Consider the following 23,993-nt stretch of genomic DNA (forward strand, 5'->3'; position numbering starts at 1 on the left):
AACAATACTCAATGCAGCATGAAGCAGCTACTACTGCTGTATCTTACTGGTAGCGTTTTGGTCGTTGGCTCTTGCACAGTCTCTCAGATTTTCAAAAATTTTTTTCAACACTATCTTGTTTCGCTCTCAGAAAGCTATCCTACAAAGACATCGAAGCTTACTCAACACAGCATGAAGCAGTTTCTAATACACAATCTTACTAGTGGTGTTTCGGTCGCCAGCGCTCTCATAGGGGTGCTGATTTCAAAAACCACTACTTCAAATTATTCAACAATACTCAATGCAGCATGAAGCAGCTACTACTGCTGTATCTTACTGGTAGCGTTTTGGTCGTTGGCTCTTGCACAGTCTCTCAGATTTTCAAAAATTTTTTTCAACACTATCTTGTTTCGCTCTCAGAAAGCTATCCTACAAAGACATCGAAGCTTACTCAACACAGCATGAAGCAGTTTCTAATACACAATCTTACTAGTGGTGTTTCGGTCGCCAGCGCTCTCATAGGGGTGCTGATTTCAAAAACCACTACTTCAAATTATTCAACAATACTCAACACAGCATGAAGCAGTTTCCAATTCAACAATACTCAACACAGCATGAAGCAGTTTCTAATAAATATATACATATAAATATATACATATTAAATATATACATATATAAATATATACATATATAAATATATACATATATAAATATATACATATATAAATATATACATATATAAATATATACATATTAAATATATACATAAATATACATATATATATAAATATATAAATAACAAAATATAATCAAAAAATAGTGTTTGGAAATTTAAGGTTAAGTGTCACTTTTTCTAGTGTCACTTTTTCGTAAATTCTACCACACTCATTAGATCACCGAATCCTTCATATTGGACGCGAATAATCTCAGAATTTGTGGCGTCATGTACCTCCTGTGATGTCATTTGTCAGTTTTTTGTTTCTTCACTTCTGAATACGACACCTTGAATTATGGGTTTATTTCTAATAATTTACAATTTACTAACAGTATTCTTTTTGGGGATACTGACATTCAACGTAAAAACGAGAATGTTTCGAAATAATAAAATTTAATATAATATTAAGTCATTTTTAAATATTTCTGTCTCAACCTGAATGTTTATTCCCTAAAAAGAGATTGCCATAAGTCTATGGAAATTGACCATAAATAACTTAGAGCTATGGAATAAATTGATTTTAATGTATTTTTTTCTCGAAAATATCTTTTTTAGAGTGAAAATATAAATGTTGGAATTTTCCTTACCATATTATTGTAATACAATATAGACAGATGCTTTATTCTACAACAAAAAGCCAGAATCGATTTTTTGTCGAAATCTTAAATATAATGAAACAATAAAATCTTAATTATATCCATTATGATTTGAATATTTAGAAGTATAACAAATGATAAAAATATTCATATGAAAATCAATGATGTATTCTATGTTTTTTAACTAGAAATGATATCAGTGAAGTCATGTGTCAGATTTTTGTTGACTCGACCTTTAAACCTGTTGCAAACTTTTTGGCACCAGTAGCGAAAACGGCAGGAACTATCATAGGTGGGGTATTAGGTACTAAAGCAGGTAATCCGGCGATGGGAGCACAAGCGGGTAACGCAATTGGTGGAATTGCTGAAGGAATACTTAATAAAATAGGAGGTAAATAGTGGAAAAATAAATAAATATTATTTTTATCTTAGTATCGGTTGTAGTCTTTGATAAACTTTTTCTCCTTTATTTAAAATTTCTCTTATTGGGGCAGCTTTTGGTGTTATTGATTCAGCTACGTCACTAATTGCTTCTTTATTCTTAAATATCCAATTTGCTCCCTTCTTCAATGTTTCCCAAACTTTACTCGCTCCTCTTTTTACTTTATCCCACAGTTTCTTAAATATACCTGCAGCCATAGTTGATTATTTCATTAAAATTAAAAATTCATTTACATCTTTTAATTTTGATTTTTTATTTATTAATAAATGACGACTAACTATTTAGTGCCAAACACCAAACCAATTAATGGAAATGTGTTTCATTCATTCGAAAAGATAAATGAAATATTCGCAAAGAATGACGGTAGAAGATATTATAGAGAACTTGAAAGTTCATGCTATGACTCTGATACTCCATATTTTGATGATAAACAAACTCATTTAAGAATTACAAATCCAGCTCATGATGTGAACCAATTAGGTGACACATATATTAAACGTAAAGTTAAAGCAACTCTAGTTTCAAATAAAGCTTTCACATGTGATGCCGCTTTTAAATGCATGCGTTTATTCGTTGGTTACAAATCATCAAATCAAAGCTTTAAACAATTAGAAGTAGAAACCGAAAGAGGTGATGCGGTTATCTTCAAATGGATTGCGCCCGTGAATCTTTCGCATTTGCAACATATAAACCAAAATCAGAAAGGAAAGTTAAAAAGTTTGTTCATTCGTTATATAATAATGTTCAAAAATATGATAACTCAGTATGTGGTAAATATATTGACCCTTCAGAAGTTTTTAAGAAAGCAAATGAAGAAGTTGATGTCACTTTTGATATGATTATTCCGGTAAATGATTTGTTAGCATTTCAGGCGTTCGATGATTATCCTAAATCATTTGGTGATATCATTCTTAAATATTATGTTTTCAGGGATACTTTAGTATTTTGTCAGGTTGACCCGTTAAGAGTTGCTGATTTACAAAATTACGTTTATGAAAAGATAACTGATGAAAATTATGAAAAGATTATGAATCATGTTTATAAATATGATCGCAAATTCCAACAAATCGGACTTCCTGCAAATTAATTACAACTTAGCCGCTACATCTGCTGACGCAACAGTTGATGACGTTATTATTTCATGCACAAAGATGGAAGTTTTAGAGGATAAATGTATTACACCAGGATATGGTTTAATTGAAGAATCAGTTAAAGCAATACCACGTTTATTCAGTAAGGAAGATCCATTCATGATTCCAGCTCAACATATTGACGTTCGTTCACTAAATGGAGGTTGCATCACTCCTGAAGGTATTAGCTCGGATTTCTCATATGCCCTTCATAATGTTACAGATGTTGTGTTAACATTTCCGAAAAATGCAATGCAAAGAACAGTTTTAGAAAATCCAATGCTTCGAGGTCTTCAGGTCACTATAGATTCAAGAAACTTCCCCGATCAAGCGATGACCACAGTGGGTGACATATTCTTTACACGTATGCTTCAAGCTTCTGATTTAGATGGAGTGAATGAATGCACGGAAGAATACGAGGACTCATTAACTAGACCACTGAATGATGATAATGGCACGCCATTAGCTAGAACATGGAAAGACCAAACCTCATTCTTATGCACTATTCCAGTTCAACGTGATGGAGCGGGTATATTCTTTGATGGATTAGAAACTTTTAACTCACAAGTTACAGTACAAGTGAAAGCTTATCCAATCATTCAGGGTGAAAATGACACTTACTGTTCAAAGGTGACAAATCCTCCTCAGGTTTGGTTTACTAGGACTACATATTGGACATGGACACCGGACGAAGGTTTGAAATATCATCCAACAGGTACACCACCACAGTATAGAAGTTCATATGATGAAATATTGATGAATAGAAATGTTTAAAATTATAAATTTATTTTTGATTAAATGGATTTAAATTCATCCACCCCTTATGAAGAATTAGCAGGAGTATATAATACATACGTAGATGATATGATTAATGAAGCATTGAGTGATAATAAAATGCTCTATCTAAGGAAAAATTAATGAAAATTCCATATTCTGAATGTTACTTAAATTCAATCACTGCAGCAATTGGTAAACAAAATAAAGGTAAAACATTAACGATATTAAAACAAATTATCATTATTGCTAACACTTCCCCCATTCACATGTGTTAATTTATATCAACCGTTCAGGTTCACCTTCAGATGATACATTTGAATCTTTAAAGCATTTAATCAAAATTCCAATTATTTATTTATCACAAGAAGAAGCAGAAGATTATTTAAAAAACTTTTTAATGTATAAAGAATTATATAATACAATCAAGAAGCAAGGATTAGAGGATAAAATTATTGATAAACAACGGGATGAATTATTTGAAACACTTTCCATTTCAAATTTTGATAAAGAATTTTTGCATTCACTCATTTTTCTAGATGATGCAGTGAAATCAAAACTAATAACAAATGAGAAATCATATTTTAATCAGTTATTAACTCAATGTCGACACATTCAGTGTTCATTTTTTATGGCTGTTCAATATTTCAAAGCATTAAGCACAAACATTAAATCAAATCTATCAACACTTTTCATTTTCAGTGGGTTTAGTCGTCAACAGTTGAACGTTATGCTTTATCAAGTGAATTTACCAATGAGCATTAATGAACTTTACACACAATATCAGCAATTAGGTGAACATGGAAAAATAATAGTTGATTTAAATAAAGGGGGTGTTAAATTTGATTAACTTTTTATAATTAATTTTTATTTTTTATTTATAATTAAACATGACAGAAATAGCAAATCTTTTACAGGTTCCATTAAAACAAGGGACAAACAAAAGGGGTGCATATAATAGAACTATGAAAGTTCCCGATGGAATGAAAGAATTAGTCCATATTGTTGCTGGTCTTCAAAAAGATGTTAAACAAATGAGAAATGTTTTAACATTACCAGAAGCTCAAGCATATGCCAAACGTCATGGTCCAAATTGGGAAGCACACGAAGCAGACATTACGGGTCCAAATGGAAAACCTGATGGTATAAATGAAGTTTTCGTTACTGATGGACAAGGTAATATTAAAGTCATAAATGGTTATAAATTAACTGTATCTGATTATCCTAAACGTAAAGCATATAATGAACATTATCCTATGCAATTTGATGAAAATGGAAAAGCTGTTAAACAATACATTGGAGAAGGTGAAAATGGTCCAATTAATTCATACCGTCATAATCCATATTCTTATTTCAATGAGGAATTAAATGCTATTGAAGAGGGACCGGATGGATTACCACGATATTCTAACCAGTTTGATGGTCAATATGCAAATATTAGACCTGAAATTTCAGCTAAGAAATTCTTTAAAGTTGCTTTATTTGATCCAGTTTTCGCAAATGTTAAAGATGAACTTAAACAACAATTCCAACCAATTATAGTAGCAAGAATTGCATCAGGTGCTTTATCTCAAGCATTCAAAGATTTAATTAAGAAACCATTATATCAGCAACGAGGTTTAACTTATGATTTAGTTAAGGAATCAGATAAAAGAAAATTTGAGAAATCAGTTGATTATAAGAATGCAATTAATGAATATATTCGGTCTATTAATTTCGATGAAACAGCTAAAAATCAACTTCATGAACAAATACAGGGATAATAGATTCAAAAGTTCCAGTAAAATAAAAGTTTAAATATATTTTTTTATTCGATTATAAATGAGAAGACGTTTTACTAGTCAAAAGAACACTAACGCAAAAGCAGAGATTACGGTTGGTTATAACGTAAATGATGATAAATCACGAATTATTCAAAATGTTAAAGTTAATGTTAGCCCTGAATTAACAAGGTCAGCAACTCAACCAAATTTATTAACTCGTGACTTACCGAAGAATGAGGAGAATGAAGAAAACCATGAGAATGGAGACCAATCATTTTATCTGAACCTGGTAAAGAACCCGTTGAAATTCCCACTTATCCAACATACCCAGCACCTCTTTCATCAAACATCGAGAACCCATATAAAATAGACATTAATTTTGAATTAATGAAAATTTACCGTGATATAATAATTAATAATTATGATTCAATAATAAATTTAATTGACCAATCCGGTTTAATTATTTTACCTTATGAATCATTAATTCACATTATCGCCATTCTTTGTGATGTTCAAGATTCAGACGTTAAAATTCAATTTTTCATAGATGATGAGGTTTCATGCTGCGGAACAGTTGCAAAAATAAATCCTATAAAGGATATTAGCACAATTAAGATATCAAAGAACGGAACAACAACTGAACTTCATTTAACATATAATGATATTTATAATAAAATAGTTGATGAATATAAAATATCACTTGAAAAATTCTTTGTTAAGGCTATTTAATATTCAAGCATTAACATTAACGAATAATAATCCTTTGAATCATAATCAATAATAATTGACCTTTCACCAGTTTCTATCGTTTGTTTTATTTCTTTTTGTTCCCCACTATCTGGATCAGTCATTGTAATTGTTTTTGTTATAGTATCAGCTTTATCTTTAACTTCAATCTTTTTTCCATCAGGATATTTAAACCAAAATTCCAAAAATTCGATATTGTCAATCTGTTCATATTTTAATCTATCAATTGCATTTTTAATACCATCTGAAAATCTTATGAAATGGTCATTATATGGGTTTGATTGAACTAAATTTGAATGAAGTGAAATATAACCCGATGATGAATATGACATCGACTCATATTTTCTGAAAACACTAAAATTTATAACATGAATGAATTTTTTATTCGTTGAATTTATGAATTCTTGAGGTAATCTTATCCTAGTTTTATTTATCACTGGAAAATAACGCTTTACCATATTTTTAATCGTAATAAAAAATGTCAATTATCAATATTATTTCGAATAATAGTTGTGAATTAAATTTAACAGTTAGCGGAATTAATAATGTTACTCTCGTTTCTGTGAGTGGTAAATTTAATCCCATTCTTTTAGACCCTTCAGATTATATATCATTTATTAAAGATGACCTTGAAAAAACGTATGATATGTATATAAATAATGTGATCACGAAATGGGATATTAACATGATTTTAAGTTATTTAAATGAATCATTTATCGTATGGTATGAAGAAAATTTTAAATCAAAACCTGAAAAACTTTTTGAACTTGATGAAATAAATAACCTTATTAAATTCCCGCTGAAAATTAAATTTTGTACTCCTCATTTTCGTTCATTGTTGGGGATATTAAATTTTGAAAAAGATGTTGGGGATGTTTTGTATTCTGACACTGGTTCCAATTTCATTTTAATCAAATGTGATAAAGTTAATACCCCAATGAGATTTTCACATCAAACATTAGACCCTAACTCTTACCCATCAATACAAAACATTTTATCCATCAACTTAAACACATTTTCTTTATCATATCCGTTTCAATTATCCGGGAATTCATTTATTCTTCATTCAAAAGATTTATCAAATATTAAATTTAGAATAACTGACCTATTTGATTGTGATTTAGAATTTATGAATGAAATATTATGGCAATTTCAAATAGAAAAAATAGCTGATGAGATAACGGATTAAAGATTTATTTTTAAATCATAATAAATGATTAAACAACAGCAACCACATCAACTTAAGGCACAAACCATTACATATGCCATATATGCATATAATTCAAAGACGGCAGAACAAACACAAAGGTTGAAATATGGAGATTTGGAGATAGTATTGAAAAATGACCATTTCGAATTCGTTTGCAAAGGTGGTGCAGTGATATCAAATATAAAAGAAATTTTATTTATGAATTCAAAAATTAAAGGGATAACGGATGATATAACATCAATTCCACCAGAAGAACAAAGATATTACGCATTAAATGCATTTCCTAAAGTTTTGAAGATTGGAAGATTTAATTTAAATGAGGAATTCATAAAAGGTTTCCTAAATGACATAATGAAGAAAGCGGATAAGGAATATGTGGCTAGTGAGTTAATGAAGAAGCAGATAAGGAATATGTGGATGAAAAAGATAATGAAATTAAAGAAAGGGTTGAATGGTATCATGAATGGACATCGAAGATTTTTAAAACTAAAGCTGATACAGGATGGGTTTCAGGATGTTTAGACCTTAAAGCGGATAAAACTTATGTTAATGATGAGTTAGAGAAGAAAGCGGATAAGGAATATGTGGCTAGTGAGTTAATGAAGAAGTCAATAAGGAATATGTGGATGAAAAAGATAATGAAATTAAAGAAAGGGTTGAATGGTATCATGAATGGACATCGAAGATTTTTAAAACTAAAGCTGATACAGGATGGGTTTCAGGATGTTTAGACCTTAAAGCGGATAAAACTTATGTTAATGATGAGTTAGAGAAGAAAGCGGATAAGGAATATGTGGCTAGTGAGTTAATGAAGAAGTCAGATAAGGAATATGTGGATGAAAAAGATAATGAAATTAAAGAAAGGGTTGAATGGTATCATGAATGGACATCGAAGATTTTTAAAACTAAAGCTGATACAGGATGGGTTTCAGGATGTTTAGACCTTAAAGCGGATAAAACTTATGTTAATGATGAGTTAGAGAAGAAAGCGGATAAGGAATATGTGGCTAGTGAGTTAATGAAGAAGTCAGATAAGGAATATGTGGATGAAAAAGATAATGAAATTAAAGAAAGGGTTGAATGGTATCATGAATGGACATCGAAGATTTTTAAAACTAAAGCTGATACAGGATGGGTTTCAGGATGTTTAGACCTTAAAGCGGATAAAACTTATGTTAATGATGAGTTAGAGAAAAGCGGATAAGGAATATGTTAACGAAATATACCAAAGTTTGATAGGAACAACAAAAAATATTGAAACTATTGCTGGTGACTTTTCTGTCAATGAAGAAAATAAATATTTTAGATGGCAGTTTGTACACTCCTTAAAAAATGGTACACGGTGTAAACTCATTCCGAAAAATAACAATGAAATGTATGTAAGTTATAAAAAGAATGATGGCACACAAGTTAAAGTTCCATTAGACAACAACTGTTACTTAAACTTATATGGAGACGAACAAAAGAAATATTTAAGAGTTTATGAAATGACAGATATGACATTGTCTAACCTAGCTCCAGCACCATATTATTATGACTATGGAGATGATGTCAGAACACCACATGTAGATGAACAAAAGTTAACATTATATTTAGATTATTATAGATATAAAAGATATAATGCAATAGAAAAAACGAGAATAGTATATTATTATACAGATGACAGAAATAAATATTATAGTCAAAATTTTACCTACCCCGAAAACATAAGATTATATTATAAAAAATATTCTAACACAAACCAAAAGAAACCTGAAATAGTTGCACTATATTTTAAGTTCAAAAGAGACAATCCTATAATATCTCATATGTTTGATTTAATGAACCCAGTAGGTTCTATTTATACATCTACGGATGCAAGAGGTCCTCAAGCAATGTTTGGTGTTGGTGCATGGGAACAAATAGTCGACAGGTTTTTGTATTGTGCAAACTCATCAAAGGAAACAGGTGGAAGTAAAACGATTTCAGGTGAAAATTTACCTGCACATAGTCACTACATAGATTTAAGTACATCTCAAGCAGGTTTGCATAGTCATAGATTTTGGGATTGGTCAGGAATGACAAAAGGTAAAGGATATGATGTTAAAGAGGACGTTAAGTTTGCTATAAATTGTTACTGGAATAACACTGATGTAGGAGGAATCCATACACATCGCGTTACAGGATATACACAAACAACGGGACAAAGTAAAGATTACATGCCACCATTTATGACAGTTTACGCATGGTATAGAGTTCAATGAACGCTCAATGTTTGTGAAACAAACTTTAGGAGCTCCAAAAGAGTGAACGGTATAATTTAAATTTTTATTTTAGTATAAATGAAGATTCTACCATATGGTGTTATTGGAAGAGATAAAGATGGAAACCCAATATTTGATCCAAAGTTAAAATTAAAGTTACTGACAAGACAACAACTTGAAAAGTTACTGAAACCAAAACAGGGGGAGAAAATGAGAAAGAAAAAAATTTAAATTATGTAATTTTATTTTTATCATAAATGACAAAATTAATTAAGCCAACTATTTCTAAATTAATGATACCAATGAAATCATTTCGTGGAGTACTTATCCCAGGTTCTTCACAATTAGCTGGGGTAGGTGTTGTGACTCAAGGTGGAACATTAGTGAATCCATTCAAATTATTAACTAAAGATGAAGTTAATAAAATGATGATAAAATAACTGATACCAAAATTTGATTTCAGTGCTACCATGTTACCGGGTGCTACCAGGTAATTTAATTTCTTTTAAAAATAGTGACAACATGACATTTTGACAACAGTTCAGGAGGAAGGTAAAAATGAATTATTTTTGAAGAACTGAAGGTGCTACCAGGTAATTTTGACATTTTGACAACAGTTCAGGAGGAAGGTAAAAATGAATTATTTTTGAAGAACTGAAGGTGCTACCATGTTACCGGGTGCTACCAGGTAATTTAATTTCTTTTAAAAATAGTGACAACATGACATTTTGACAACAGTTCAGGAGGAAGGTAAAAATGAATTATTTTTGAAGAACTGAAGGTGCTACCAGGTAATTTTGACATTTTGACAACAGTCATGGAAATAAATGTTATTGTTAATGTTTTCACTAATGATTTTAGGTTATTCAATAATTATTTATTTTTGAAGAACTGAAGGTGCTACCAGGTAATTTTGACATTTTGACAACAGTTCAGGAGGAAGGTAAAAATGAATTATTTTTGAAGAACTGAAGGTGCTACCATGTTACCGGGTGCTACCAGGTAATTTAATTTCTTTTAAAAATGGTGACAACATGACATTTTGACAACAGTCATGGAAATATGATGCAGTCCAAAAATAAAGTTAGTTTTAAAATTATTTTTATTTTTTTATTCCTATATAAATGACGGCAACAAACAACAACAGCAACTATATCGTTTCTGATGAAAAAGTTATTGATTCATTAGTTGAGGAATTAGTTACGGCAGAAACTAAAACCCTCAACGAAAGAATTGGTGAAAACATGATTGATTTACATAACTACCTCAAACATGATGGAGGAAGAGGAAGGAAAACCGGTATGGCTTTATTAGTAAATAAAATATCAAATTTAACAATTATAGATGTTGATATCAATAAATCATACGATGATGAACTTAAAGAAACAGTTAGAAAAGATATTTTATCAAAACTTTCGGATAAAGATGTTATCGTTAAAACCGCTTCTGGAGGTCTTCACATTTATTGCAACACTAATTTCTTCTATTCAACCTCGAACAGAATGATTAAATGTTATTCCTGCAATGATTATGATATTGATATAATGACTTCAATGGATGATTCAAAGCGTTCTTTAGTGGTTATGGCTGATTCAAGAGTTCGCAAGAATGCAACAGAACCAATCAATACATACTCATTCATTCGTGGAAGTTATGATTCAACATTATCTAGAACAGTGAATGATATATTAAATGATTTGAATATTAAGGTAAGAGTTGAACAAAAGAACGAAGAAATAAAGACTATCATGAATGAAAACAAAGATGTAAACATTGACGATAAACTAGCTCAAAGCATAGTTGATGGTATCTGTGATTTTGAAGTACATAATGACGGCGGAAACATGAATTTAGAAAAAGAAGTTACATTATTCACACTGTTTCAAGCAATTAATTCATTACCTAATCATTTAATTAATGAAGCATACGATAACGTTTATAACTTCTGCAGTTTAACAGAAAATGCAAAAAGTAATTTTGAAAAAGCACGTGATAGATATGCACATTTAATGACTTCTCCATTTGTTTTGGTGAAGATTCTAAAACTATATCAAAAGGAATATTATGATGAATATGTTTTACCTTTATTACGTAAGCCAAAAATAACATTTGATATAAAACTTGATGACTCGTTTTTGATAACAGATATTAGACGCAAGGCTGAAAATCATCAGTATAAAAACAGTTCTGAAGTAATTGAGGATTTATCACGTGTAATCCGTTTTGTAGATTGTGGAAATAAATATTTCATTCAAAAGGACTATAATATCCACGACAAAATGAATCAAATATCATTCGTTCTTCAATCAAACATGAAAGAGTCACTTAAAATGATTAAATTATTTAATGAAGAAGGTAAAACAATAACAGCATGGGATGTACTACTAAATCAATTGTCTTCATTAACTGTTAAGGGTGTTTGCTTTAAATCTGATTCCCCCGATGTTTTCTCAACGTTTCAAGGTTATAAATACAACATTCTCGAAAAGCCTGATTACTCAAAAATTGAGATGTTTATGAATTTCATTAAAGAAGCCATTTGTGATAATAACGATGAAGTGTATAAATACCTTCTCGGCTGGATTGCATCAATGATTCAACATCCTGGAATCAAGAATGAAACAGCAATTATTTTGAAAGGACTTCAGGGAACAGGTAAAAACAGATTCACTGACATTATTTCTGAACTTCTCGCTGGTTATTCATGCAAAAACATTACTGAAATAAGTGAGCTAACGGGTAATTTCAACTCAGTAGTTGAGAATAAAATGTTTCTTGTACTTAATGAACTCAAGAATGTTGGTGAAGATAGACTCGCAAACTTCAACGCTTTGAAATCAATTATAACGGATAATGAGATTAGAATTAATGAAAAGAATCAACCCAGAAGAACCGCTCAAAACGTTGCAAACTTCATTTTCGTAACTAACAACGTTTACCCTGTCAAAATTGAAGTTGGAGACAGAAGATATGTAGTTTTAAGAGTTAATGGTAAATTTAAGGGTCAATTTGATTACTTCAAGAATTTGATGGATTCATGCACAAAGGAATTTTATGATAATTTGCTGACGTATTTTATCAATTACGACCTTTCATCATTTAATGTACGAATCATACCAATGACTGAAGCCAAACAAGATTTAATTGAATTATCAGCAAATCCTTTAGATGCATGGATAAATACACATTATGATGAATTGTGTGCAGGTATGATGTGTGAAAATGCTTTATTCTGCAAACCATCAGACATGAAAGACAAGAATTTTCAAATGAGTATTAAGGATAAATGTGATAGGAAACATAGAAGAATAGATGGTAAACAAACATGGTGTTATGTTTTGAAAGAAGAAATGAAAGGATTATATAAACAGGTTGAACCAAACGATAATGAGGATTCATTTACTGATGATGAAATACCTGTAAATGAGGCAGTATAAAGTATGATTTGAATTCATTTTTACCTTCCTCATTAATCTCTTCATGTTGTCAAAATGTCATGTTGTCACCATTTTTAAAAGAAATTAAATTACCTGGTAGCACCTTCAGTTCTTCAAAAATAATTCATTTTTACCTTCCTCCTGAACTGTTGTCAAAATGTCAAAATTACCTGGTAGCACCTTCAGTTCTTCAAAAATAATTCATTTTTACCTTCCTCCTGAACTGTTGTCAAAATGTCATGTTGTCACCATTTTTAAAAGAAATTAAATTACCTGGTAGCACCCGGTAACATGGTAGCACCTTCAGTTCTTCAAAAATAATTCATTTTTACCTTCCTCCTGAACTGTTGTCAAAATGTCAAAATTACCTGGTAGCACCCGGTAACATGGTAGCACTGAAAAAATTAAATTTGGATTAAGTTTAAAAATTCATCTTTATTAAATTCATCTCTTCCAACCAATTTATTTATTCTATTAAATTCTTTTATTTTTGCTTCACTCAGTTTAAAGATTGAACGATAAGTTTCTAATTTTTCGATTATTTCTTTGTCGTTTTCAACCTCACCACATTGCGGTTTCTTTTTATAATAGCATATTTTTGATTTAATTTTGTTTAGTTTCTTTTTATATTCATCGTCAGGACTCTTGGCTGCTTCGTTGTCACCCATTTCTTACGAAATAAAATAATTAAATATTATTTAAATATAATGGAGTAATAAAATAAATCGGAATTTCTATTAATTTATTGTTAACCTCTACTAATGCATTACCGTTAATATATCTAACAAATTCAGCTATTGTGTCAAATCTTCGTCTTCTTTTTGTCATTGATTTATCTTTTTCCATAATCGAGATGAATCAAAACTTTATCCCCTTGTTTAAAATTCATGAGCCCTGAATTAATTTGTTCACGTTTAACATCATTTAACCTTTCCATTTGCTTTCTAATATATTCCCATTCTTTTGAAATATCATTTTTCATTTCCACCGGTTTCATGTTTATAGTTCTATGCCATGTATTATTGTAATAATATACTAACTGCTGTATGATGGAGTCATGATTTCCATCCCAGTATATCTGACCGTTAACCCCTAACGCATCTCTAAGAGTTCTCATTACCGCATCAACTATTTTATTATGAAACGTATATGAAGAGGATGAAAAGTAAAAATTAATTTGTGGAAAATAATGAGCCATAGCTGCCTGAAATCCTTTATCACCATCACCCCTTATATTATCTACTCTTTCATGATCTAGTAAGTATTGAATAGCTCTCCTTGTTTCCTGTTCTGTTTTCCCTTTCACTGGAATGCAATATAAATATCTAGTGTTAATGTTAATGGCAAATAAATAAGTAACGTTTCCTTTTGAATATTCTAAATGATCGATTTCGTATGAATATGGATATGGTGCAAATGAGGGGCGACTAAATTTTTCCTTTAACGGTTGAATTTTTGGGTCAATTGGTTTATTTAATATCTTGAAATCCTTTTTAAAATCTTTTTGCTTCTTTAATGTTTGAAATGGATATAATAAAGTGAATGATGAAGGATTAACTGAAGGAGGAGGTACTACTGTTGGAGGTTTTGGTGTTGCAAGTGGTTTAATTTTATCTGCTTTGATTTTGGATTTCATTCCTTTTTTCATTAATTCTGGATGTATTTTATTCATTTGTTTTAAATATGCTGTATATAAAGGTTTGATATACTTTCCCGCTTCGAGTTTATGTTGAAGGATGAATTCCAAAAGTTGATCTTCATTTAAAAGTCGGGCTGAATGTGGTTTAACTAATGAATCATAAATTAAAGCTTGTGCATCATTTATGGTCTGAAGGGCCTGAGCGTTTTGTTCCTTTGGCATTTGTTCCTTTGGCTTTTGTGGCTCAGGATTATATCATTTATACAATTCATCAATATCTTCTTCTGTTAATACTTTATTTTTGAAATCTTTCAATTGTTTAAGTTGTGATTTAGTTTTTCCCTTTTTATATTTATTATTTTCAATTTTGTCTTTAATTTTAGAAATTATTCTTTCATGATATTTCAAAACTTCATTTTTATAATATGAATAATAATAATCCATATCATCACTCATTATAGTGTTATCATATTCTTGGAGATATGCTTTTAAATCATAATAACTAAGAAAATTTTGATCATATATTAAATCACCAATTGCTCTTTTTAAATTTACATCACCCATTTATATAAAAATAAAATAAGTGTTTTAAGGGTGCCCACCTCTTTGATCAAGAATCACCTCATTAACGGTTCCTTTTGTCTCTTCTGTGGCATTTTTTTAAAAATAAAATTTCAAATTGTATTAAATAAATGGCATACAACATCCATTTTCACAACATACAGCCTTAGTGTGTGCTCCTGTTAATGCAGTCTTACCGATTGTTAAGCGAGTCATTGACCTGTTTTTAAGTTGTAAATTAATATTCTGACCATCAAATATCACTTTATCATTTATTATATCCAAATAATTTTTAGGTGTTAATTGTTTATTTTGTCGTAAACTAACACCTTTCATTTTTTGTGCAATCTTTTTAAAATCACTTCCATCAATTGAACCGTTGAATGATGTATAACACTTAGGACATAAAGCAACCATGTTATCACCTTGTTTCTCAATTGCTAAACCAAATAACTTCTTCTCATGTGCTTTTTCTTCAACTTTATTCTTTAATTTAGGTTTAAATTTCTCATCAAAACAGAAGAAATCAAATGGTGCGAATTTGAAAATGTTTTTATCATAAAATTGTTTATCGGTAACAATTGCTTGAAATGCTTGAGTGTTAGGAAGACTTGGGTCGCCAGCGATTGCCCAATAAGATGAATCAGTATCACCTTCAATGAAATGAAAACGATTAACATCCATGCATTTATACATAAAATCATAAATGAAAACCAAATACCAGTATTTTGCGTTATCTAAAGTGAAGAATGCCTCTTGTAAACATGTTTCACATCTATAAAATCTATCTTTGAGCATCACTTGATATGTATCCTCACCTATTTCTCTTATGTTTTTAAACTTATTTGACATACATGCAATGCGTGCCTTCTGTGCATTCATTATTTTAGTCTTTGCGTAATTTTGTGTATTCATTGCATCGTAACCATATGATCCATTAAGCGAAATCTTGCAAAATAAACTTTTTCCTTTATTTCCTTCTAATTCAGCCTTTTGTCTTTCGTTCATAAATTCGTTCGCAAATTCATTAAAACAAGTGTTTTTAGTAAATGTTAAAATTGATTGAATATCATCAATGATAAAATTAAACCTGTCTATTAGATACCAAAGATAATAAGAAGAAAATGGTTGATATTGGTTGTGTGTTGATGCTAACTGAGTTAATTTTCTCTGTTTCTGGTCAACTGGTAGATTGTTTGATTTCATGTAATTATACATAAAACTGCCAATTGTTTTTTCATCTGTGATAATATCCAAGTTTCTTATTATCGGTAAAAAGTTTATGTAATCATTAATGTATTTTTCATCAATGTGACCCTTTACTTCAGCCACGAATAAAGTATTTTTCTTTCTAATAATTCCCAATGCTTTTGCTTTCTTTGTTGCTGTATCACAAATGATAACACCATTCAATCTTCCCGGCATATACATTTTATGGTCAGTATATTGAATGAAATCATGAGGATTAGATGAAAATGATGAAGGATATAATGAATTAAAATCAACACCAACGAAATGAGTCATAATGTTGGAAGTGTCCTCATTTAATACAGTTTTAGTTTCTGGATTATATGAAAGTTTATTAATGTGCGTGATTCCTTTAAGATTTACTCTATGTTGAACATTTGATAGACCACCAGTAATTCCATTACGGAGAATGTGATAAGCTTCAACTGAATCTAAAGTCATTGGTAAATTATTTTTTAATGCATAATTTCTTAAATTGATTCTTAAACGTTGAACATCTTCATCTTTATTTGATTTTACGACATTGCAATAACAACACATTAACTGACAATTTTCTTTGGTATGTGGTTTTTCATTATCGATTCTATCCAATGTTGGTTTATTTGCATATGTAAACGCTTTACCACACATTTTGCGTTTAGATGAAAGGATTAAATCGTGATAGTATTGAAAATCATCCATTGAAACATTATTTTTAGTATCTCTTTTTGCTTTTTCATCTTGTTTCTTATATGATTCAATTTTATATTTCCAATACTTTTTCGTTAATTCAAAACTTGATTCTATCTCTTCCTCAGGATATTTTTCATTATGATTAAAGTCTTTATATGCTAAAGCGTAACGAATCATTGAAGCATTCGATGATAAAGAAAGATTATGAAGCATATCAATTTTATAAACAAATGTTTCTTCAATAATTTTATCAATTGGGTCAATCATAATTTCAACATCTTTATTGCAATAATGAATAAAATATTCTAATCTATTCTTAAAATTTTTAGCATCATTGAGATATATTTGATAATCACTATCTGATATAGTTTCTTGAGTTAATGCTGAATAAAATGAATCTTTCGTGAATGGTTCCACTTTATATAATTCTTCTTCGTAATTCTCCCATGTGATGAATTGATAAGGGAAAAAGGATTTAACACGTGATTTATTGTTTCCGAAATCTTGAGTGAATTGGTCCAATGTTCCACCCGCTATATAATTTCTGATGTCAATAAATCTCAATTCATATGGAACGTTTGTTTTCTTTACAATGATTTGCTTAAATTGTGAAGATGAACCCAGCATTGATTTTATTTTCCATTTTGCAGTGTTTAAATCACGAAGAATTAAATTTAAATCAAACTTTCCCGAATTAAAACCTATGATATTCACTTTATTGAATTCCTCATTTAGAAGTTCTTTAAATGCTTTCTTCTGTTTTTCATTTAATGTATGGGACAACAATAATTCATTGTATTGACTCATATTTGATTCAACAACTAATGAACAGGTTGAAAATAAAAACTCAATCCAATCAGAAATAAAAGAATCACTTGAAGTTAAGCAAAAATTCCTCGTATATGTTTTATCGTTTAATTTAACCGTTGATGATACCATGAATGGTTTTAAGTAAGCGTTCAAAGTTGCACACTCAGAAAGTTGTAATTCTTCTTTAGTCTCTAATGTTTCAAAGTCAAAAGTAATATAATATCTTGTCGGTTGATAATATTCATGCAAATTGTGAGCTAATAACCACTGATATAGGGTGTCCAAAGGTGTGTTTAGCACAAACCTGAATACTGCAAATAGAAATAAACAAGTTACATATATATAAAGTTTATTTAAATATAATCACCATTGGATTCAATCACGCGTTCGCAGCGATCGATCCAGGCTTGAAAGACACGCTTTAAATCATCATGAGAAAATTGCTCAAATTGCTCTCTTACAAAATTTTCAAGATCATCTGGACTCGCGAATTCGCGTCCTTCAGCTCTCTTTTTTAGCGTGCCGAATAAATAAAAGTCAGAGGGTGCAATATCAGGTGAATAAATTGGGTTTGGAACAACTTTGACATTGTTTTCCACCAAGTAATTCATTACCTTATGACTTTTGTGAACTCTTGAATTATCAAAATGAATTGCAAACTTTTGTTTTTGTTGTTTGGATTTCTCAAACTCATCAGAATTGATAATTTGAGTAAGAACATTGTCAATTAGATACTGAGCATTCATCGTATTAGGTTTTTGAAGAATATCAATTGCGATGATGCCATTCACGCCCCAAAAAACCGACAACATCATCATTGGTGTGTCAATTTTTTTCTTCGGGAATGTTTGCGGATTTTCATCCTTCGGAATCCACATGATTTTGGCTTCTGTTGCATATTGAAACCAAGACTCGTCCCCTGTTACTAAAAAGCGAAACTTCTTGGATTGATACGCACCCAATATAGAGAGGAGCTCTTTCGAAGATTGGACTCTAGATTTTTTTTGAACTGAATTAAGGTTGTGCGGAACCCAACGTGTATACGCTAGTTTGTAGTTCAAATAATTGTGCAGATAATAACTGACTGTTGTACGTGGTATCTTTGTCATCTCCTCTATCCTTCTGAGTGATGCTCTTGGGTCTTCATCTAGCGCTTGAAGAATTGCTTTGATTTTTCTTTGATCCGGCGATTTTTTGTTAATTTTTATGATGGGCGCCTTTTTGTTCATGAAGTGATACATCCTAACATGATACGTTACAGTGGAATAGCTAGGAGCATCCATACCGAAGCATTTTACCAATGTCTCGTAGATTTTTTTACAGTCTTTGCATTTTTTTGCAAGAGCGAGGATGTTTTCTTTATGATTCATTAAAAAAATAAAAAAAATCCCGCCAAAATTTCCCGCGAAACCGCCTCTTGTCTCAAAATTCATTTTATATCCCGGCATGGCGCCAAAATACAACATACTCATCATATACATATATTCATATTTTTTATTATATATTTATAATCAGCATATATCTCCTTTAATAGTCTCATATAGAGCGCTGTGCTAAACGCACCTTTGGACACCCTATATATCTTCTGTTTCGTAATATGTGGTGCATATGGTTGCTGTATCTTTTGCAATTGAACGTCTTGAATTAATCTTCCATTATTTTCTTTACATTTCTCACAATGCTTTAAAAATCTTCTTTGGTTTTTCCTTTCTGGATCATCGCGGATAGAATAAACTTTTTCTTTACAATATGGACAAACTTTATAGCCGGTGAGTGCTTCAACGTCTGTTATTCTGTCAGCGTGAAGTTTTCCACATGGACTCTGTGTTAATAAAATATTTACTGTTTCAAATTCTGGATCTATCATTATTGATTCCACTAATGGAAAGTCTACCTTATTTATGTCCACGTCTTCTGGTTGAGGATCACAATAATAGAAATCAATATTAACATTTAACATTCTCGCTAATCTCTCACTTTCTGATGAAATGTCAAACCCTTCATATGCATCTATTGCTTCATTTAAATAGCTTCTACGAGTTTTAGGATTAACACCATCAGGAATGTTATAGAAGCGTTTAAATAACCTTCTCCCTTCTGCTCTAATTTGATTATCATTCATTTTAGCTGTTCCGTTTTTGTTCATTTATGTAAGAATAAAAATTAAATAAAAATAAAGTTTATTTATTAAAGCCCATAAAATGAATTAAGAATACATAAATTTTTATCATCTGCGACGTGACGAATACATTTTAATTTACTCAAGAATGCATACCCTGATACATTAAATCTAATTCCTGTCTTATTTAATTTCACAACTTTGAAAAGGAATGTATGAATAGCTATAAAATGATGAGAAGATGTTTTATGGGTTGCTTCCATTTTTTCTGAAATAAATGAATAAATATAATGTTTATAAGTTTTCATATCTTTTATGTTCTTAATAACGAATGGTATAGACCTTTCAACTTCGTCTTCCTTTGGTGCTGTTCTTTCATATGAAACATTATTGGTATCTTCAACAATGAAACCACAATCACACAAAATTTTATAGGTTCCAATGGTTTCTTTTGATATTTTATCTAATAAATCAAAAACTTTATCAACACCTGTGCATTTATTTAAATAATAATTTGTGTAAATATCATGATCTTCTTTTTTAATCGTATTAGTTGCATATGTCACGTTTTTAAGAGCTTTTTTGAATTTCTCAGAATCTAAAGGTGGTGAAAGTAATATACAAGGGTATTCTTCATTATCAATAAATTGTAACTTATGTTTATGAATAAATTTAGTTCCTTCTTCTGAAAGTGTTTCATCTATTTCACCATCTAATAAATTTTGTGTTGATTCTAAGACATAATTTTTATTCTTTCTTCATGAGATTTCTGAACTTCTGATTCTGAAGCTGGGATATTCATTAAACCCTCTACTTCATTTTCAACTTCTCTTAATTCCTTAATTTTTTCATCTATTTCATCTCTTATTTTTTACAGTCTTTCAATTTCATCATATTCATCATCTTTAATTCGTTCTTCATAATATTCAGGGAAAACATCAGGTTCTTTAGGTTTTTCTTTTTTAGATGTGGGATATAAGAAATTTATAACATCATCTTATTCATTTTTCCATCATAATCAAACTCATTTAAAAACTCCGCAAATTTTTGACAATTTCTTAAATAATATTTATCAACTTCATAACCCGCCTCCTTTAATATATCCTTTATTTCCTCATTTGTGAATCCCAATTTTTTAACGCTGTTAGTTGTGACACTCATTTCATACGAATTAAAAATAAATTATTCAAAAATGTAAGACATGAATCAAATAATTGATTTCATAAATTCAAATAATCATTAGTTTCTTAAAGTTCAATGTTGAACTCATCAAATTCATCTTCATCATCATCATTACCATTACCAATAGCGAGTTTATTTATTCTTTCGATTCTATCTTTTGATAGTCTATCGTTTAATTTTTTCTGAAGTTTTTCGTTACCAAGTTCTAAAATTTTACATGGATGATATTTAAACTCGTTAAATTCTTTTTCCTCAGTTTTAATCATTAATCTACAAAGAACTTTAGTGAAGTGGTTTTGTTGTTTAAACCACTTATCCTTAATATTTGTTATAAATTCAATATTCGGAATTAATTCCCAAATTTTTGAATTTTCGATTAATTTACCATCAAAGGCAAAAGCAATGGGTTTAATATTAAACTTACCTTTATAAAATAAACTTTCTATGTAATCATCAAAATAAACGTCTACTTGTTTAACTTGGGTGAGAATTGGTGAAAGTTTATCCATTAATTGATTCACAGTCACGAATCTTGTTCCGTTCATTTATGTAAGAATAAAAAAAATAAATTATTTTAAAATTAATGTTAATTTTTAATGTGTTTATTACATCATTTATGGGTTGAGTGTAAATGTCTTACATTTTTGAAAACTTTTAAATCTTGATTTATTCTAAAACGTAAGAATAAAACCGTAAGAATCATACATTTTACTTCATATGTCAAAAATAATGATACGAAATCGTTCAATATCGTATGAATTCTTACGTTTTCAAAAAAAGTCACACAACCCGTCATATACACTACTGTTTCTCATAATTTCTCAAAAAACATGATAACTTGATATTTGTAAATATCATACTTTATAACGTAAATAAGAACTTGACCTATTAGAGTGCGGGACAAATTTGCCAAGTGTCACCTTTTCAATAACCTTAAATTACGCTTTTCTAATTTTTTAAAAAATAACCATAAATTATATTTGAAGAAATTATGTCTATGATATATGTTTTATGCTAGAATCTTGGAGTTTTCATGCACTACACAAGAGCTCCAAGGTTCCAAGAGTGAATGCTCAATAGCAATTATAGAGATGTACCTTTTCAAAATGACTTTTACTGATTAAATTTAATCAATAGAAGACATTTTGAAAAGGTACCTCTACAATTAGATATACAAGAGATTCAAAGCTTCATTTCAGATAGATTTGAAACTTTGAAACTCTTGGTAGATTTTGAGTGAATGCTAACAATCATCTTTGAGAAGGTTTTCTTTAAGAAAACCTTCTCAAAGAGGTTTCTCAGGAGCTCTGAGGCTCCCTTTCGTAATGATTGGGAGCCTTGGGGCTCCTGAGACGAAGAATGGCTTCGCCGAATCTTTGATCAGCAGAGGCCAAATGAAAAGGCCTCTGCTGATGGATTCTCAGGAGCCCTGAGGCTCCTTTTCGTAATGATTGGGAGCCTTGGGGCTCCTGCAGCAGAGTATCGCTCCGCTCCATTAATTTTTTTAAAAAAGTGCCATGTGGCAAATTTGTCCTGTTCCCGACCTATTAAGAAAAGCAGTAATGAAAAGAAAATCTGAAATTCATAAAAATTACAAGTTTCTGATGACAATTAGCTTAATTAAACCAGGTACAAGATTATATAATTGTATTTTCTATCCAATTATCCATATAATATCTTATCCAGAAAAAATAAATTAATACCAAATGATTTTTTAACTAGTAAATAAAGTATTTTCTTTACACACACATTGTATATCATAGTTTTTTTTTGGTTTCGCAAAACATCCAAAAACAAATATGCTATAAAAGTGACAATTTTAGCAAAACGAAACCCTTATGGTCATTAGCTTTTCGTAATATACGAACAACTTTATCACTATTGATTAATTGAACTTTAAATTTAATCAATAATGCTGGAACAACCGTTGTGTATAATTCAACAACAAAATCGTCTAATCGAATATTCCTTCTCTCTGGGAAATAAGAATGCTTGAGAACTTTGAAATGTGACTCACTGACGTTATTAGTCGCGTCACCTCCGTTGCGATAGCGCTTATTTCAACGATCTAAATGATGCCTCCATTGCCTATCGAAGTACTTTTGGGCTTTCGGTTCAGTGGAAAGAATTTCAAGAATTCGATCATAAACTGCATCTAGGTCTGCAGCTTCTTCTTGAGTGAGGTGCTCTGGAACTTCTTCACTTGTTTCAAACGTTTCTTCTTCTGGAATAAATTCAGAATCGTTTGGACCATCAGAAGATTCTCGTGGTAAAAAGATTTGAGAAGGTTGAAATTCATTTTCGATGAATTCTTCTTCATATTGTTCCTCTTCTTCAATTTCTTCTGCTTGAAGTAAGTGAGATTGAGCTGGTTCCTCTCTAGGATTTTCTTCTTCTTGGTTCTGTTCTTCCTCGGGAGATTCTTCTTTAGTATCGAATACTAATAATTTCATTAGATTATAAAATTCTTCAAAATTGTCTCGTGATTTAAACTTATCCGCTTTTCTTAATATGGCGCGAAGGACATGCACGCCACACCAAAGAATATGACAGTTTGGAATACCTCGCTCAATTGCCTCGGCTATTTGTGGGGCGCAGTCCATACTTATCATCTCGGGTTCTCTATTAATATATTGAAAATAACGACAAACACAATATTGAATATTTTCGCTTGTGTCAGGAGAAATAAAGAAATACAAAAAAGGAAAAACAATAGTATGTTCTGT

The 23,993-nt window shown here is 30.3% G+C and overlaps 7 protein-coding genes and 1 pseudogene across 8 annotated transcripts, besides 6 other annotated features; 4 read left to right on the forward strand and 4 right to left on the reverse strand.

Moving 5' to 3' along the window:
- Nucleotides 1–818: 818 nt before the first annotated feature.
- Nucleotides 819–857: a mobile genetic element.
- Nucleotides 858–1,713: 856 nt separating this feature from the next.
- Nucleotides 1,714–1,929, reverse strand: TVAGG3_0974880 (uncharacterized protein; the record flags this gene model as incomplete). Its single annotated transcript, XM_001323893.1, has 1 exon — nt 1,714–1,929. One exon carries the CDS (start codon nt 1,927–1,929, stop codon nt 1,714–1,716), a length of 216 nt encoding a protein of 71 aa, XP_001323928.1.
- A 1,131-nt stretch (nt 1,930–3,060) lies between these two features.
- Nucleotides 3,061–14,459: a mobile genetic element.
- On the forward strand, nt 4,527–4,806 carry TVAGG3_0974900 (uncharacterized protein; the record flags this gene model as incomplete). Its single annotated transcript, XM_051253793.1, has 1 exon — nt 4,527–4,806. A coding segment is annotated over one exon (280 nt), but the record flags the coding sequence as incomplete, so codon positions are not given.
- TVAGG3_0974910 lies at nt 7,360–8,371 on the forward strand (annotated as a pseudogene). Its single transcript has one exon. A coding segment is annotated over exon 1 (1,012 nt).
- On the forward strand, nt 8,730–9,599 carry TVAGG3_0974920 (phage tail repeat-like family; the record flags this gene model as incomplete). Its single annotated transcript, XM_051253794.1, has 1 exon — nt 8,730–9,599. The coding sequence occupies one exon, from the start codon at nt 8,730–8,732 to the stop codon at nt 9,597–9,599; it is 870 nt and encodes a 289-aa protein (XP_051079368.1).
- Nucleotides 10,724–13,036, forward strand: TVAGG3_0974930 (uncharacterized protein; the record flags this gene model as incomplete). Its single annotated transcript, XM_051253795.1, has 1 exon — nt 10,724–13,036. The coding sequence occupies one exon, from the start codon at nt 10,724–10,726 to the stop codon at nt 13,034–13,036; it is 2,313 nt and encodes a 770-aa protein (XP_051079369.1).
- A 900-nt stretch (nt 14,460–15,359) lies between the features above and the next one.
- Nucleotides 15,360–17,963, reverse strand: TVAGG3_0974940 (DNA/RNA polymerases family; the record flags this gene model as incomplete). Its single annotated transcript, XM_051253796.1, has 1 exon — nt 15,360–17,963. The coding sequence occupies one exon, from the start codon at nt 17,961–17,963 to the stop codon at nt 15,360–15,362; it is 2,604 nt and encodes an 867-aa protein (XP_051079370.1).
- A 276-nt stretch (nt 17,964–18,239) lies between these two features.
- Nucleotides 18,240–19,543: a mobile genetic element.
- On the reverse strand, nt 18,320–19,447 carry TVAGG3_0974960 (Mariner transposase; the record flags this gene model as incomplete). The annotated part of the gene is made up of 1 exon (XM_051253797.1): nt 18,320–19,447. One exon carries the CDS (start codon nt 19,445–19,447, stop codon nt 18,320–18,322), a length of 1,128 nt encoding a protein of 375 aa, XP_051079371.1.
- Nucleotides 19,544–20,836: 1,293 nt separating the features above from the next.
- Nucleotides 20,837–21,331: a mobile genetic element.
- An 827-nt stretch (nt 21,332–22,158) lies between these two features.
- Nucleotides 22,159–22,808: a mobile genetic element.
- Nucleotides 22,809–23,105: 297 nt separating this feature from the next.
- Nucleotides 23,106–23,993: part of a mobile genetic element that runs on past the window's edge.
- On the reverse strand, nt 23,328–23,879 carry TVAGG3_0975000 (MULE transposase domain-containing protein; the record flags this gene model as incomplete). The annotated part of the gene is made up of 1 exon (XM_001323892.1): nt 23,328–23,879. One exon carries the CDS (start codon nt 23,877–23,879, stop codon nt 23,328–23,330), a length of 552 nt encoding a protein of 183 aa, XP_001323927.1.

This window comes from Trichomonas vaginalis, chromosome I, assembly GCF_026262505.1.
Source record: "Trichomonas vaginalis G3 chromosome I, whole genome shotgun sequence".
NCBI lineage: Eukaryota > Parabasalia > Trichomonadida > Trichomonadidae > Trichomonas > Trichomonas vaginalis.